The sequence below is a fragment of the Globicephala melas genome, chromosome 15 (assembly GCF_963455315.2).
Source record: "Globicephala melas chromosome 15, mGloMel1.2, whole genome shotgun sequence".
NCBI classification, from domain to species: domain Eukaryota; kingdom Metazoa; phylum Chordata; class Mammalia; order Artiodactyla; family Delphinidae; genus Globicephala; species Globicephala melas.
In genome coordinates, this window is record NC_083328.1 from 85,139,049 (window position 1) to 85,151,308 (window position 12,260).

At 57.9% G+C, this 12,260-nt stretch overlaps 1 protein-coding gene across 2 annotated transcripts; it reads left to right on the forward strand.

The window, feature by feature from the left end:
- Positions 1–217: 217 nt before the first annotated feature.
- Positions 218–11,877, forward strand: LSM14B (LSM family member 14B). Of its 2 annotated transcripts, XM_030841715.2 has the most exons (10): positions 220–556; positions 2,392–2,555; positions 3,665–3,800; positions 4,560–4,676; positions 6,857–7,024; positions 7,256–7,333; positions 7,541–7,702; positions 8,048–8,198; positions 9,928–10,113; positions 10,666–11,877. In XM_030841715.2, exons 1-9 carry the CDS (start codon positions 430–432, stop codon positions 10,097–10,099), a joined length of 1,275 nt encoding a protein of 424 aa, XP_030697575.1. In that variant the 5' UTR covers positions 220–429; the 3' UTR covers positions 10,100–10,113; positions 10,666–11,877. The 2 variants fall into 2 exon arrangements, with proteins under 2 accessions (XP_069899663.1, XP_030697575.1); XM_070043562.1 differs by lacking the exon at positions 7,256–7,333 and having other exon boundaries at positions 218–556.
- The last annotated feature ends 383 nt before the right edge of the window (positions 11,878–12,260 follow it).

Sequence of the window (12,260 nt, forward strand, 5' to 3'; positions counted from 1 at the left end):
CCTCCTCCAGGCCCGCCCGCCGGGTCTCGTGTTCCCACCCCGCGCGGGGCCCGCCGGGAGCCAGCCGAGAAGTGGGGCGGAGAGCAGGGGAAAGCCCGCCGGGTCAGGCGACGCTTGCTACGCAGGCGCGTAGCGCGGGTCCGCCCCCAGGCCGACAGCGCGGCCATATTTAAAGGGAGGCCGGCGAGGCGAGCCAATGGGCGGTGAGCGTGCGGGGGCGGGGCGTGGCGGCGCAGGACCCGGATGTGGCTGCTGCGACCCCTCCTCCCCCGCGTTCCCCTCAGAGCCCCCCGGCCGCGCGCCGTTCCTCGCTCTCTGGTCCCCGCGCAGGCCCTCGGGCGGCGGTGAGGCGGCGCAGAGGCGGAGGAGCGGGCGGCGAGGCGACCGCGCGGAGGCGAGCGGGCCAGGCCCGGCCGGGCGGCCGCCGCCATGAGCGGCTCCTCGGGCACCCCGTACTTGGGCAGCAAGATCAGCCTCATCTCCAAGGCGCAGATCCGCTACGAGGGCATTCTCTACACCATCGACACGGACAACTCCACGGTGGCGCTCGCCAAAGGTAGCGCCCCGCGGCCGCCCCAACCGCCCCGCCCCCGCCAACAGCCGGGCCCGCGCCTCCTCCGCCCTACCCCCCCCCGAGCGCCCCTCCGCAGTCCCGCCTCACCCCCCGGGGCGACCCCCACATCCTGCCTGCGCCCACCGGGGCGCCCTGGGCCTCCGCGCCGCTCCCGCCCCTGTCCTCCGGGGCTCGGCTTGCACAATGGGCTCCCCGGGCCGCGGTGGCAGCGTAATTGTGCGCGGCCAGCCCGCCCTGCCCGGGGTTGCGGTGGGGAGGTGGGGGCGGGTCTAGCTCCCGCGGTGCCGCCCCCCTCCCCCCGTGCGGCGTAGCCCACCTCTGCAGGTGGGGGGTCGGCGTTGCTAGGCTGTTTCCTCCCCAGCTGCCCGAGGGCGGAGGGGGCGGCTGGCGCCGAGAACCCGGTCCCTGTGGGGGAGGGGTGGGGCTAGGGGCCCGGAGTCTCCTCGGGGCCTCCCCAGAAGGCTGGAGAACGAGAAAACGCGACTTGTGCAAGCCCTTCTGGAACCTATTAAGCAGCTGGGGCCTTGAGCCTGAACAAATAACCACGTTTTAATGGATTCTCCTGTTGGGATAGGAGCATCGGTTGGCGGCTCCATGCTCCCGTTTAAAGCGTCTTCCTACTCTAATTCAGACGTTTTAGTCTGTGGGTTTACCCTTTTGTGACAGACTGCTCCCTGCGGGCGCTGGTAACCACACTGAAGTCCCTGGGAGACCTAGAGAAAGATGGCTGTACTGTGGCTTTGCCGGAGTCCAGAGCCTTTTCTGAGCGTGTTGAGGCAGGAGGTGGGCCCAAAGTTTCTTTGTCTTCGTCCTCCAGGGACGATGACTAGTGTCCTTCCCCTGCCTCTTGGAAGTGCTGAGTGCAGCCAGGTCTGCAGAAACCCTGTTTGTTTGGTTGGTCTTGTTAGGCTGGAGACACTGGGCTGGGCCTCTAAGGGTCAAGGCGCAGCTACGTGCTCCTGTGTTAGAGGGAGCCTCCTCCATCCAGGTCGCAGTCAGTTCCCAGCTCTGGGAGTAGCTCCTTTGAAAGCCTAGTATTTAAGTTTTCCGATAGATGTGTTGCTCCAGGACATAGTTTAGTACTGTAAGATTTTGTGGTCACTTGTACTCTTGGCTTTTGGCTACATTTGGCCTGAGACCCCCGTTGGAAAAACTGAGGCCCAGCGTAGTCCCTGGTCCTCAGCGGGAGTTGTGCTAGGATTAGACAGAGGCGCTTCAAGCCCAGCTCTGCCTCAGAGACCTGAGAAGGAGGCACTCGATGGGGCTCCTTGAACCCTGCCGGTAGGGGTTAATCCCCTAGGAAACCCCTCCGGAGACGGACGCTCGTGGGGTGGGTCCACGTTCTGGGCCGCTTTCTCCCATTGTTTCTCTACCAGCTCCTCCCAGGCTCGTCGTGGGCAGAAGGGTGGGGATGACACTCAACCTGCTGGCTTTTCTCAGAAGAAAACAGACTCCCCAGGGGTGGTGTGTTGCGAGGCTTCAATCAAAAAGCAGCTTTGGGGCTGTTTAATCTGCAAAGTCAGATGTGAATGGGGGGGCGGGGGGGATTTGCAAAGCAGGCGTCGTTAGTGGGAGCGCTGGCCTTCCGTGTTTGGAAGGGAGACTGTCAGGCTCTGAATCGTTCGTGGTCATCTTTGCGACCTAGAACTTTTTGGAGCGTTGCCAGCTGGGGTCTTGTAGGTATTGTCCGTTGATAATCAGGGGTGGAGCAGTTGAGGCGTGGAAGCTGCGTGCTGTGGACGGCCCCTGCGGGAGGGCTGATTGAATGCACTTGGTCGAGGATGACAACGTAACCCTTCTCTTTCTCAACCCCTGAGTGAGGTCCTTCGGTACCGAAGACCGTCCCACAGATAGGCCTGCCCCCCCTAGAGAGGAAGTTTATGAGTACATCATCTTCCGGGGAAGTGACATCAAAGACATTACCGTGTGCGAACCTCCGAAAGCCCAGCACGCGCTCCCTCAGGACCCCGCTATTGTTCAAGTAAGTGCGCTGCCCCGTGTCTGCCGTGGGCGCTGTCTCTAAGAGGCGCCGGCTTCCAGACGGAGCTGGGTGTCATCTGGCCAGAGCGCTCAACTCGAGGAACAGCCTCTTCATGAAAAGCAGTTTAACTGTGTCTGGCTCTTGGCGTTCTGTGGGAGGCTTCATCTGCGGCATGCACAGGGTGTGCTGTAGAGTGAGGCCGGCCCAGCGTGTTGGGCGGTGCAGGGGGCAGTGCTCTTAGTCTTGCCGGCACCCGGCGTTTGTCCTTTGTCTCGGGTGGGTAAGCCTGAAGCCCCGGTGCATGCCGGGAGTGAGAGAGATGCTAGTAGGGACTTGGGACAGCAGGGCTCGCTCTCTCAACACTGCCCCGATGATAAAGTCAGCGTTGTGGGATGCTGAATTCGCAGGTGTCACGCCGTGTGCCTGCCTGCTGTGTTATGACGTGTTCTGCCCAGGATTACTAGGGAGTCCAGGCTCATATCTTCTTGGCTTGTAAACCTCGACTTTCACCAACTCCTGCGGGGCTCACGCTGCAGGAGGGGCCGGGACAGAGCGTGCTCCCTGCGGGGTGGGGCTTGCACGCTGGGCTGTGTGGGCACGTGGAGAAGCTCTGGGCCAGACTTCTGAAAGGTTTGAGGTGAGCGCTCTTGGGAACTCCAGAAGAGGGAAGTGCTCGAGCCAGGCCTTGAGGGACGAAGGGGCCTCTCGGGAGCATGGGGAGCTGGAGAGAGGACGCCGCGTGGAGGTAGTTCCCCGGCTACACAGCTGTGCCCTGGCGTGTTGGGGCCAGGGCCCAGGTGGGGACGCCATCCTCGTCCCTGGCAGAGCCTGGACTCCCTGACGACCGGCAGTGGGGCCACTAGAGGGGTTCACGGAGTTAGGAGAAGGTCGTGTTAGAATTACCTGGCAGGTGAAGCTGGGGGTGAACGTGGAAAAGGCAGCTCTGAGCCCCTTAGGCCACCCTGGGGGCTCACACGCCCCTCAGTGCCGCCTCAGCCTCCAGGAGCAGGCTGACGAATCAGGCTGCCTTTCCCGGTCTGCACGGTGCTCGCCAGGCAGGGTGACAGGAGGGCCTGGAGCTGCTCTCACCTGTGTGTCTCATTGCTCAGTCTTCCCTGGGCTCGGGCTCGGCCTCCTCCTTCCAGCCACACGTGCCTTACAGCCCCTTCCGAGGGATGCCGCCCTACAACCAGCTGGCCGCCAGCTCCCTGCTCAGCCAGCAGTATGCCGCTTCCTTGGGTTTAGGTGAGTAACCTTTTTCTACCTGGTCAAGTGCCTGTGCCGTGACATCCAGGAGCGGGGCCAGACCCTGGTGGTGGGGACGCTGTGTTCGTGCCACGTTCAGCTGGCAGTGCATACTGAGCACCTTCTTCAGTGGCCCTTCAACTAGTTAGAACGCTTAGGAACTCCTCAGTTGAGTGGAAGAGGCAGCAGGGTGAGTTTTGGAACAGATGAATCGAATCAAAATTCATTTAAAGTGTCAGCCTGTGTCTGGGTGGAAGTTGTGGTATGTCTGGTTCAAAGAAGAAATAACCGATGTGTGTAATTACAGATGAGTTCTAACCATTTGCACATTTGTCAGCCTATAAATATAAAAGTTAAATGCAACGCCCACCTATCCTATCCTTTTCCATTCTCGTGTCAGTGCTTTGCTCAAAAATGAAGTCTCCCCTAAGGTTGAGTAAGGTTCGCTTCTACACGCATGGAGTGAGAGTCACCCTGCCCATAGGTTTGCGGCACATTCAAACCACAGAGTCGCAGGCATCACCCCCTTCACTCGTAAGAGTCACATGCTTCTAATAGAAGAGCCTGCTGCTCCTGGGGTGCAGGAGCCCTTCTCAGCTTGGCTCCCCGTTTCTAGATTAGGCGTGTGTGAGCAAAGTGTCCTATGAGAGATGGCTGGGCTCTTTCCAAGCCTGCTGTACACAAGACGAGTTTCTCATTACTTATTTGTGTGCCTTTTTTTTTTTTTTTTTTGCTCTTTTCTCCTTTATCTTCTTTTAGAAAAGTTGGTAAGCCCTCCAGCCTCAGCCGCGGCTTCCAGCCCTAGTTCTTCTCCATCTCCACAGCCCGTTTCAGAGCTTGACATGTCCTCAGAGTCACATCAGCTCACTTCCAAGGGTAACAGCAGTTTTGCAGAACTGCATGCTGTCTTGCGAGCCATCCTGAGCGAGGGGGTAAACCAGTAGACCAGAATGACAGTAGCTGTAGCAGATAATTTGCCAAGCCCGTGGATCAGTAAACTGCCTCTGTGTGTTTCTGCACGTAATCCTGACTCGTTAACTCCCACAGTTTTAAGGAGCGTATTAGGAAGAACCAGCAGTACACTTTGTTCGCTCTCCTGGGTCCAGGGTCTGTTTTGACCTGTACTGTGATTGCCATGTATGGGAAACGTCCCTCTGCACAGAAGGCCACTTCCTGGGGTTTCTGCCGGTCCTAAATGCAGTGTAGGTTGCTGGGTGAGACTGCAAGGCGCTCCCCCACGTAACAGGCATGCTGCTCTGGGATCCGTGCGGCACGTTCCTCACCCATCCAGGGCGTTTGGCATCGGCGCCTCGGGTGTCTTTGTAAAGTGAAGCACCATTAAAATTGGGTGGCTAGCCTGAGTTGTTGACCGGGGGAGCAGTGGGCCTGATGACTGGCTTGGTAACACTGGTTTGTCCCACCTGTCTGCCGGGTGCCGCACCTGTGGGCGGTTTTTTGCCCTTTCTGGGCCTTCTCCTTTCACCGGAGGTCTGATGTGAGAGCACCGTGTGCGCCGCCCTCACCTTTGCAGAGACTCTGTCCAAGATGATGCCTGGGGCTTTCATTATGGCACCAACTACTGTCAGTCTGTCACTTTGCATGTGTTGCTTTCCTGCATGGATGCCAGTGGATCTGAGTACAGCGGTAGTGATGTTTTTTTCCCCACTTAAAAATTGCACAAGATAGTTCATTGTCCTTAGGGTCATTTACATAAAACTGCTCTTAGGGCAAGATAGTTTGACTGATCTTTTTTTATGAAAAGCAAATGAGCCCAAGATCCTTGCCCCATCCAGTTACAGCGTGAGCAGGAAGCTGCTGTCTTGCTCAGGAAGGGCCGTGCTGAGTGAGGCGCTAGGTCAGAGAAAGTGGTCTAGGCCAATGAATGCCCATCGCAGAGGACACTTAAAAGTACCAGTAAGGGGGCTTCCCTGGCGGTCCAGTGGTTAAGAATCCATGCTTCCACTGCAGGGGGCACGGGTTCGATCCCTGGTCGGGGAGAACCAGGATCCCGCATGCCGCACGGCCAACAAAGAAAAAAAAAAGTATCAGTATGTAGGGCCTGCCCTTTGAGTACTTTTGATCCGGTTGTGAGGAATTTCTCAGAGTAATTTCTGACAGTAGTTTCTGCTCTATGTTTAAAAACAAAGGTAGACTGTCCAGTCTTCACTGTGTTGGGCTGCCCCTCCGATAATAGTTACTCCGTGGTTAGGGCTCATTTTTTTCTGTCTCAAAAGTCTGTGCACCTCCACCCAGTCCTCAGTTGTCCCATTTAAACAGTGCCCACCGGAACGTGGGAGAGGGAAGGGAGGAGATGGCCTGATGTGTGTGGCACACCCTTCTCTGTCCTCTTGCGGCAGAGGCCCGTCTCGTGAGGGGGACCTCCACTGAGGCCGGGTTCTGAGCACTCCTGCACTCAGGCTTGGTGATGCCGTGTAGTGGGAACAGACTCAGTGCAGCACCGTCTCCAAGGGCAGCCTGGGAACCCTTCGTTTCTTACGATGAGCCTTCACCCGGAGGAATGCAGGCTGTTATTTCTCTGTAGTCAGCTCTCATCACTTCATCCTTTTTGGTTTTGTTGTTTCTTAAGCAAAAACAACAGTGTTCTAGAATTTTAACTTCAAAGGCTGAGCACTGCATTTTGTGGAAGATGCCAGACTGGGATGGTTCTTGTCCAGCATGGCCCAGAGCGAAACACATTCTCAGACTGTGAATTCACCGGCATCTCGGGACTGTCGAGCCCCCTTGGGGTTAGAGCTTGTGTGGTTTGGGGGAAGCTTTTTCTAAGCCGCTTGAGAGGTGCTTATTGTGCTGGGGTGTTTTTCCCTCCTCCGGATGCCCTAACTGGGGGAGCCTGCTGGCTTTTTTGCTGCCTGGGCTAGACGCAGAGGGGATGGTGCGGGGTGGGGGCTTTGCCTGGGTTCTGTAAAACCTCTCCAGGCGGTTGCCTTCCTCCTGCCGCACAGCCAGCTGGACAAGGAGTGGGGGCGGGGGGGGAGGCGAGGGGGTGTGGCCTTCTCCTTGTCTCTGTTATTAACCTCTCCTCCTCCTCAACTCAGGAGCTGGCTTTCCGGCTGTCTCAGTCAGCAAGAGCCCCATGGTGGAGCAGGCTGTCCAGACTGGTTCTCTTGATAACCTGAACACCAAAAAGCTGTTACCTGGCAAGGGCACCGCGGGGATGCAGCTCAACGGGCGCCCAGCCCCGCCAAGCAGCAAGGCTGCCAGCGGTACTTAAATACACACTCCCCTGGAGTTTGTTCGTGTTCTCAGTGGCATAGCGCTTCCTGGGGTTCTTTTTTTATCCTTTAATTAGACACCCACACCCTGTAGGCTTTTGCAGGGCCGACTCTTGCGCAGTCCCCGGTGGCGCCGCCCTGCTCCCGTCGCCAGGCTCTGCTCCTGTCCCCGGGCTCTGCTTTCGCAGGCGCTTTGCCTTACTCTTCCTTTTTGCGCCTTAGATGTAGCTCAGCCGGCAGCTGGGCAGACTCAAGGGCAGGTGAATGACGAGAACAGAAGACCTCAGAGGAGGCGATCAGGTAACGGCTGTTGCCACTTGAGTTCTGGGGAGCCGAGAACCACCCAGTCGCACTCCGCTTACTGCTCCTGCCTGCTTCTCCGTGGGTGACGGTTTCAGGGTGAAGCGGCAGCTTCAGTGTGCTCTGTCCCCGCCTTGTCTGCTGTCTCACACCGAGTAATGTTGAGTTAGTGGCTTACCAGCCAGGGCTGTCCTTTCCTTCTCACAGGGAACAGACGAACAAGGAATCGCTCCAGAGGGCAAAGCCGTCCAACTACCGTCAAGGAAAACACAATCAAGTTTGAAGGCGACTTTGACTTTGAGAGCGCAAATGCCCAGTTCAACCGAGAGGAGCTGGACAAAGAATTTAAGAAGAAACTGAATTTTAAAGGTTTGAAAATTTGCCCCACCCTAGGAGTGTCCACGGCGCAGGTCAAGGAGAGCCTGGCAGGGGCGGGGGGCAGCTGGGATGGTGGTCGGCGGGGAAGCCGTGCTGTCTGAGGAGTTCCCAGGAAGGAGAGGAGTCGGGGGGAGGCCCGTGCTCGGGGGATGAGAGCGGGTTGCAGGGCCCAGGGGTGGACGAGGCCAGCAGCCAGCAGAGCTTTCCGCGTAGTGCAGGGCACTCCCGGCCGCTTCCCTGAGGCCTGAGCACAACCCTTGAGCGGCCCCGCGAGGACCTGTCCTGGTGGAAGGTGCTTTGCTCCTTGGCCTCTCAGTGCTCTGCTTCTCTGTGTAGACGACAAAGCTGAGAAAGGGGAGGAGAAGGACCTGGCGGTGGTGACCCAGAGTGACGAGGCGCCTGCTGAGGAGGACCACCTGGGGCCCAACTGCTACTATGACAAATCCAAGTCCTTCTTTGACAACATTTCCTCTGAACTCAAGACCAGGTCAGGGGGCTGTGGGGCCGGGCAAGGCCTGGGGGAGCTGGCGGGAAGACACTCTGCCCCCAAACTCTGAGACTGGGGCACGCTCTCTTGGAGACCAAACCCAGATCTTAGGTTCAAGGCAAATCTCTTAGGCTCACAGTTTTACTGTAATGGGTACGTCAGGCCCAGCGGTGCCAGCGGTAGGTGGTGGTGTGGGAAGCCCTGGCAGTCACAGGCACCTGAGGGATCTGACCCAGGTCCCGGCCCCTCTTTGCTCAGCTGCCTCTTTCTCATCAAGGTTGGGCTGGACTACCCTCCCTACCGCGTCGATGTTCCCGTTCTGTACCACCTCGCCTGGGCCTGCTTCTTGGTCTGACCTTGGTGGCCTGAGGCCCTTGCTACCTGAGGCAGCTGGCAGGAGTGTCCACAGTATTCTTTCACCCACCTGATTGCTTGAGGCCGGGGACTCTGTCATATGCTTTGCTTTTAGCACCCAACAGCTGGTGCTCAGATGTTGCCCGAGAACCAGCTAGACAGTAAACGAAGTCTACAGAATGGGCATGGTGTGGAAACTCAGATCCTTTCGTTCACAAATGGAGTAACAGACACACTGCGGGTACTGGGGGAACAGCAGAAAGCAAGCTGGGAGGTCCCCATTCCCCCCACCACCCCTCTTAGGTTTTGGCAGGGGAAAGAGATAACAAAAAAACAGGCGCACGAGATAACATCTAGCAGTGAGGCGGGAGAGGTTGGGGCGTGTGTTGGGTGTGAGGGGAGTGGGGTTCGGGAGCCAGTGGGAGGGTGAACGCAGGACAGGGTGTGAAGCGGAGGCAAGGCGGAGGCGGGCACGTGCAGCTGCTGTGTGGCTGGAGCGGAGCCTGGGGGGGGTCAGGGAGGAGCGATGAAGATGGGACGGTGGCTTGGGGAGAGCAGTGCTGTCTGAGGTTTCACTGCTGCTTTGTGGAGAGTGGGCAGAGGTGGGGCAGGCCTGGAAGCTGAGTGGTCACGTCAGAGGCTTTGGGGTAGTGGGCAGTGCTGGAGGAGGGGAGGGAGGCTTGGCCTCTGCCATGCCCTGAAGGTTTGCTGATGGGCTGTGAGGGGAGCCTGGATGGCTGAAGGCTGCGGTTGCTGCTGCTTGGAGTGAGGAGGGTGGGGGGGGCAGCAGAGCAGGGGGTCGGGCTGGGTGTGTTGCGTGTGAGCTGCCTATAAGCAGCCTTGTGGCACACAGTTGGACACCGGGGGGTCCTTGCTGGAGGTGCAGAAAGGAGCGTTGGCGGCGCTGGTGCTGCGTCCGCACCTCCCCCAAAGCGTACGTGCCATAGCCTTGGGGACCCTGCTCTGTTTAGCCCAGTCCCCTCATCTCTGGAGACTCGTCTGGAGGGGTCCGTGATCTGCTCCAGGTCTCGGGGCCTGCACGGGCCCTGGGCCTAGCAAGCAGGGAGGGCTTCCTTCATGGCACGCTGCTGTTGCGTGCTGGCCTTAGGTGACGCAGGTGTGAGAGGTTTATACTGAGCAGCCCCGTCCAGTGGGAGACAGGCCTGGTTGGAAATTGGGCTGGGAGCCCCTGCAATGTTGAGTCTCAGGCTCCAGTGTCCTGATGGGATTGCCCCCCCAGTGGCTCCAGTGACGAGTCACCATCTGTCTATCGGTCCTTTCTCCCTCCCCAGGCTGTGTGAGGCTGGGGCCTGCCTCGGAACGCTGTGAGGAGGTGCCCGCTGTAGTCGGTCTCATGCTCCTTGTCTTCGTTCAGTTCCAGGCGGACGACGTGGGCTGAAGAGAGGAAGCTCAACACGGAGACCTTCGGGGTGTCGGGAAGGTTTCTTCGTGGCCGTAGTTTCCGGGGTGGATTTCGAGGGGGCAGGGGCAACGGTGCAACCCGTCGTAACCCGACTTCCCACAGAGCTGGGACTGGCAGGGTGTAAGGAGGCAGCTGAAGGTGAGTGAGGGGAGCTGTGGGGTCCTTTAGTGGGAGGGCATCCGGACGGGGCTGCCCAGGTAGGAGCCAGTGAGCGTTGGTATCGAGGCCAAACTGAGGCCCCGACCCTCTGAGTGAATCCCCCAGGGGGCTCTTGGGGACGGTGGGACCCAGGCCCCGGGGTTGTCAAAGTGAGGGTCCAGGTGCAGGAGGGCTGGGTGCTCCCCACTCCGGTGTGGTCAGGAAGGAGCGATGGTTACAAGCCAGGCCTCAGCTCCAGCCTGGCCTTGCACTGACCTTGAGTCTGCATTTTTAACTAGGTCGAGGGTGACGTGTGTGCCCCTTAGGGTCTGGGTGTGAGTGGGCTTCGGGTGGGACCTGGAGCTGCCTCCCCCCCACCCCGGTGTGAACAAAAACGATGACCTCGGGTTGTGATGGGAAGGTCTGGGAAGCCCCAGCCTGACTTGGGGTGGGAGGGAGGTTCAGCAGTCCCTGTTCTTCATTCACGGTGCTGGGCTCGGGCTGGGGAGCTGCCTGGATGTGCTCACTAGATGTTGTGTCTCCTTCTCGCAGGCTCTTGCTGAAGCGGCACAGACGCCACACTGTGTCTACGAGGATGTTGGAAAACGCTGCACTTACTGCGGGAGACGTGGGTCACTTTGTTTACTGAGTTTGGAAAATTCCCATGCTACTGCTTATGTTTTGGACTGAACTGAACTTGGACGTGGTCTGAGTTAGAACCACTTTTTTGGGGGGACGTGTATGTGGGAAACCTCTTTGAGGTATCTTGGCCTACTTTTCGTTTTTAGTTGTGCACAGCCTGACGCTAAGGTTTTGGCATTTTGCAGAAAGGTTTCTAGAGCGAAAGTGTGATCCTCACTTTGTGACCTTTTTTGGACAGCTTTGATTTTTAACGTGGAACCAAATCCCATTTGGCAAATGCGGCAGCCAAGTGCATCTCTGTAATCCAACTGGCCGCTGGTGCTGCTGGCCTGACACCCACTGCCACAGGCGGGGCCTAGGAGCCAGGCGTGGCCAGCACGGGGGCATGGGGGGGCCTAGGGCATGGAAAGCGGGGTGTCCCACCATCGTGTTGTAGAAGCAAACCAGACGACCCTGACCTCAAGGTAGAGGGCGGGGTTGGGGGTGCTGGAGGTGTAGGATGGGGCCCTGAACGGGAGGGAGCTGGGAGCTGTCGCTTGGAGTGTGGCTTCCATAGGAATCCGGGCTGGGGGTGAGCGCCCAGGACGAGCTCCTCTGCGGAGTCCCTCTCCCTCCTGCCCTCTCCCTGCCAGTCCCTGACCCAGGCCAGTCAGCGTTGGACTCTGGCCGAACACTGTTCGGTGTCTCATCCACTTGGAAATGAGCCAGTCGTTTTTTTTTTGCAAGGTCGGTTGACCGAGAGCATATTTCCTCTAAGTTGTAAATAGTTCTGTGTTTTTGTTTTACTGGTGGGTGGAGGGAGGGTGGGGAATATATTTGTTGCATGAGCAAAGGGATCAGACCTTCAGTAGAAGCATGCGTCCCTCTGACAGGGCATCGTGGTGAGCATAAGCGCCTTGGTAACTAAATCCCTTTAAGTAGGCGGAACGGTTTTAGTTCTGTATCAATTAAGTTACTGTAAAAGCTTAGGTTTATTTTTGTAGGAGTTCATGGCTAAGAATTAGAACATAGCAATGCAGCTGCTCTGTTCGAGCAATGTAAACTTGTAATTATAAACAAACATGCAAACCTTTGAAACTCTCTTCTTCTCTGCTCTGGAAATAAATAATCCTGTTGACTCTGTTGCCCGAGTTACATCATGGCTCACATGACCGTCCCAAGGTAGGTGTTGTGTGCAGTTCAGATTTGGGGGACATCTGGCACTCTGGAGTGAGACCTGGCCAGTCTGGGTACAGGGCAATGAGCCAGGCCCTAGGTTACTAAGAGCCACCCTCCCGGGGTGAGTGGTGCTGCTTTCCGGGTACTCGACACTAGTTTAGAGAACCTGCTTCGGGAGTGGCCCCTTCGCTGCCATAGTACAGCTTCCAAGCTCCCCAGAACTTTCATGTCGTTGATACCTTAGAACCTGTTACAGGGCTGGACCCTGGGACTACAGAGAAAAGCCAAGACTTGGCTGGTTTCAGACTGAAAGCATGTAATTTCACTGCAGTGGGTTTCCAGGCGAT

What these genes read in the sequence shown, in the direction of transcription:
- LSM14B (XM_030841715.2), top strand. Translation starts at nt 430, where the DNA reads ATGAGCGGCTCCTCGGGCACCCCGTACTTGGGCAGCAAGATCAGCCTC. An exon ending in AGGACCCCGCTATTGTTCAA is followed by an intron (nt 2,556 to 3,664) that starts GTAAGTGCGCTG and finishes CTCATTGCTCAG; the next exon opens with TCTTCCCTGGGCTCGGGCTC. An exon ending in AAGCAGCAAGGCTGCCAGCG is followed by an intron (nt 7,025 to 7,255) that starts GTACTTAAATAC and finishes TTTGCGCCTTAG; the next exon opens with ATGTAGCTCAGCCGGCAGCT.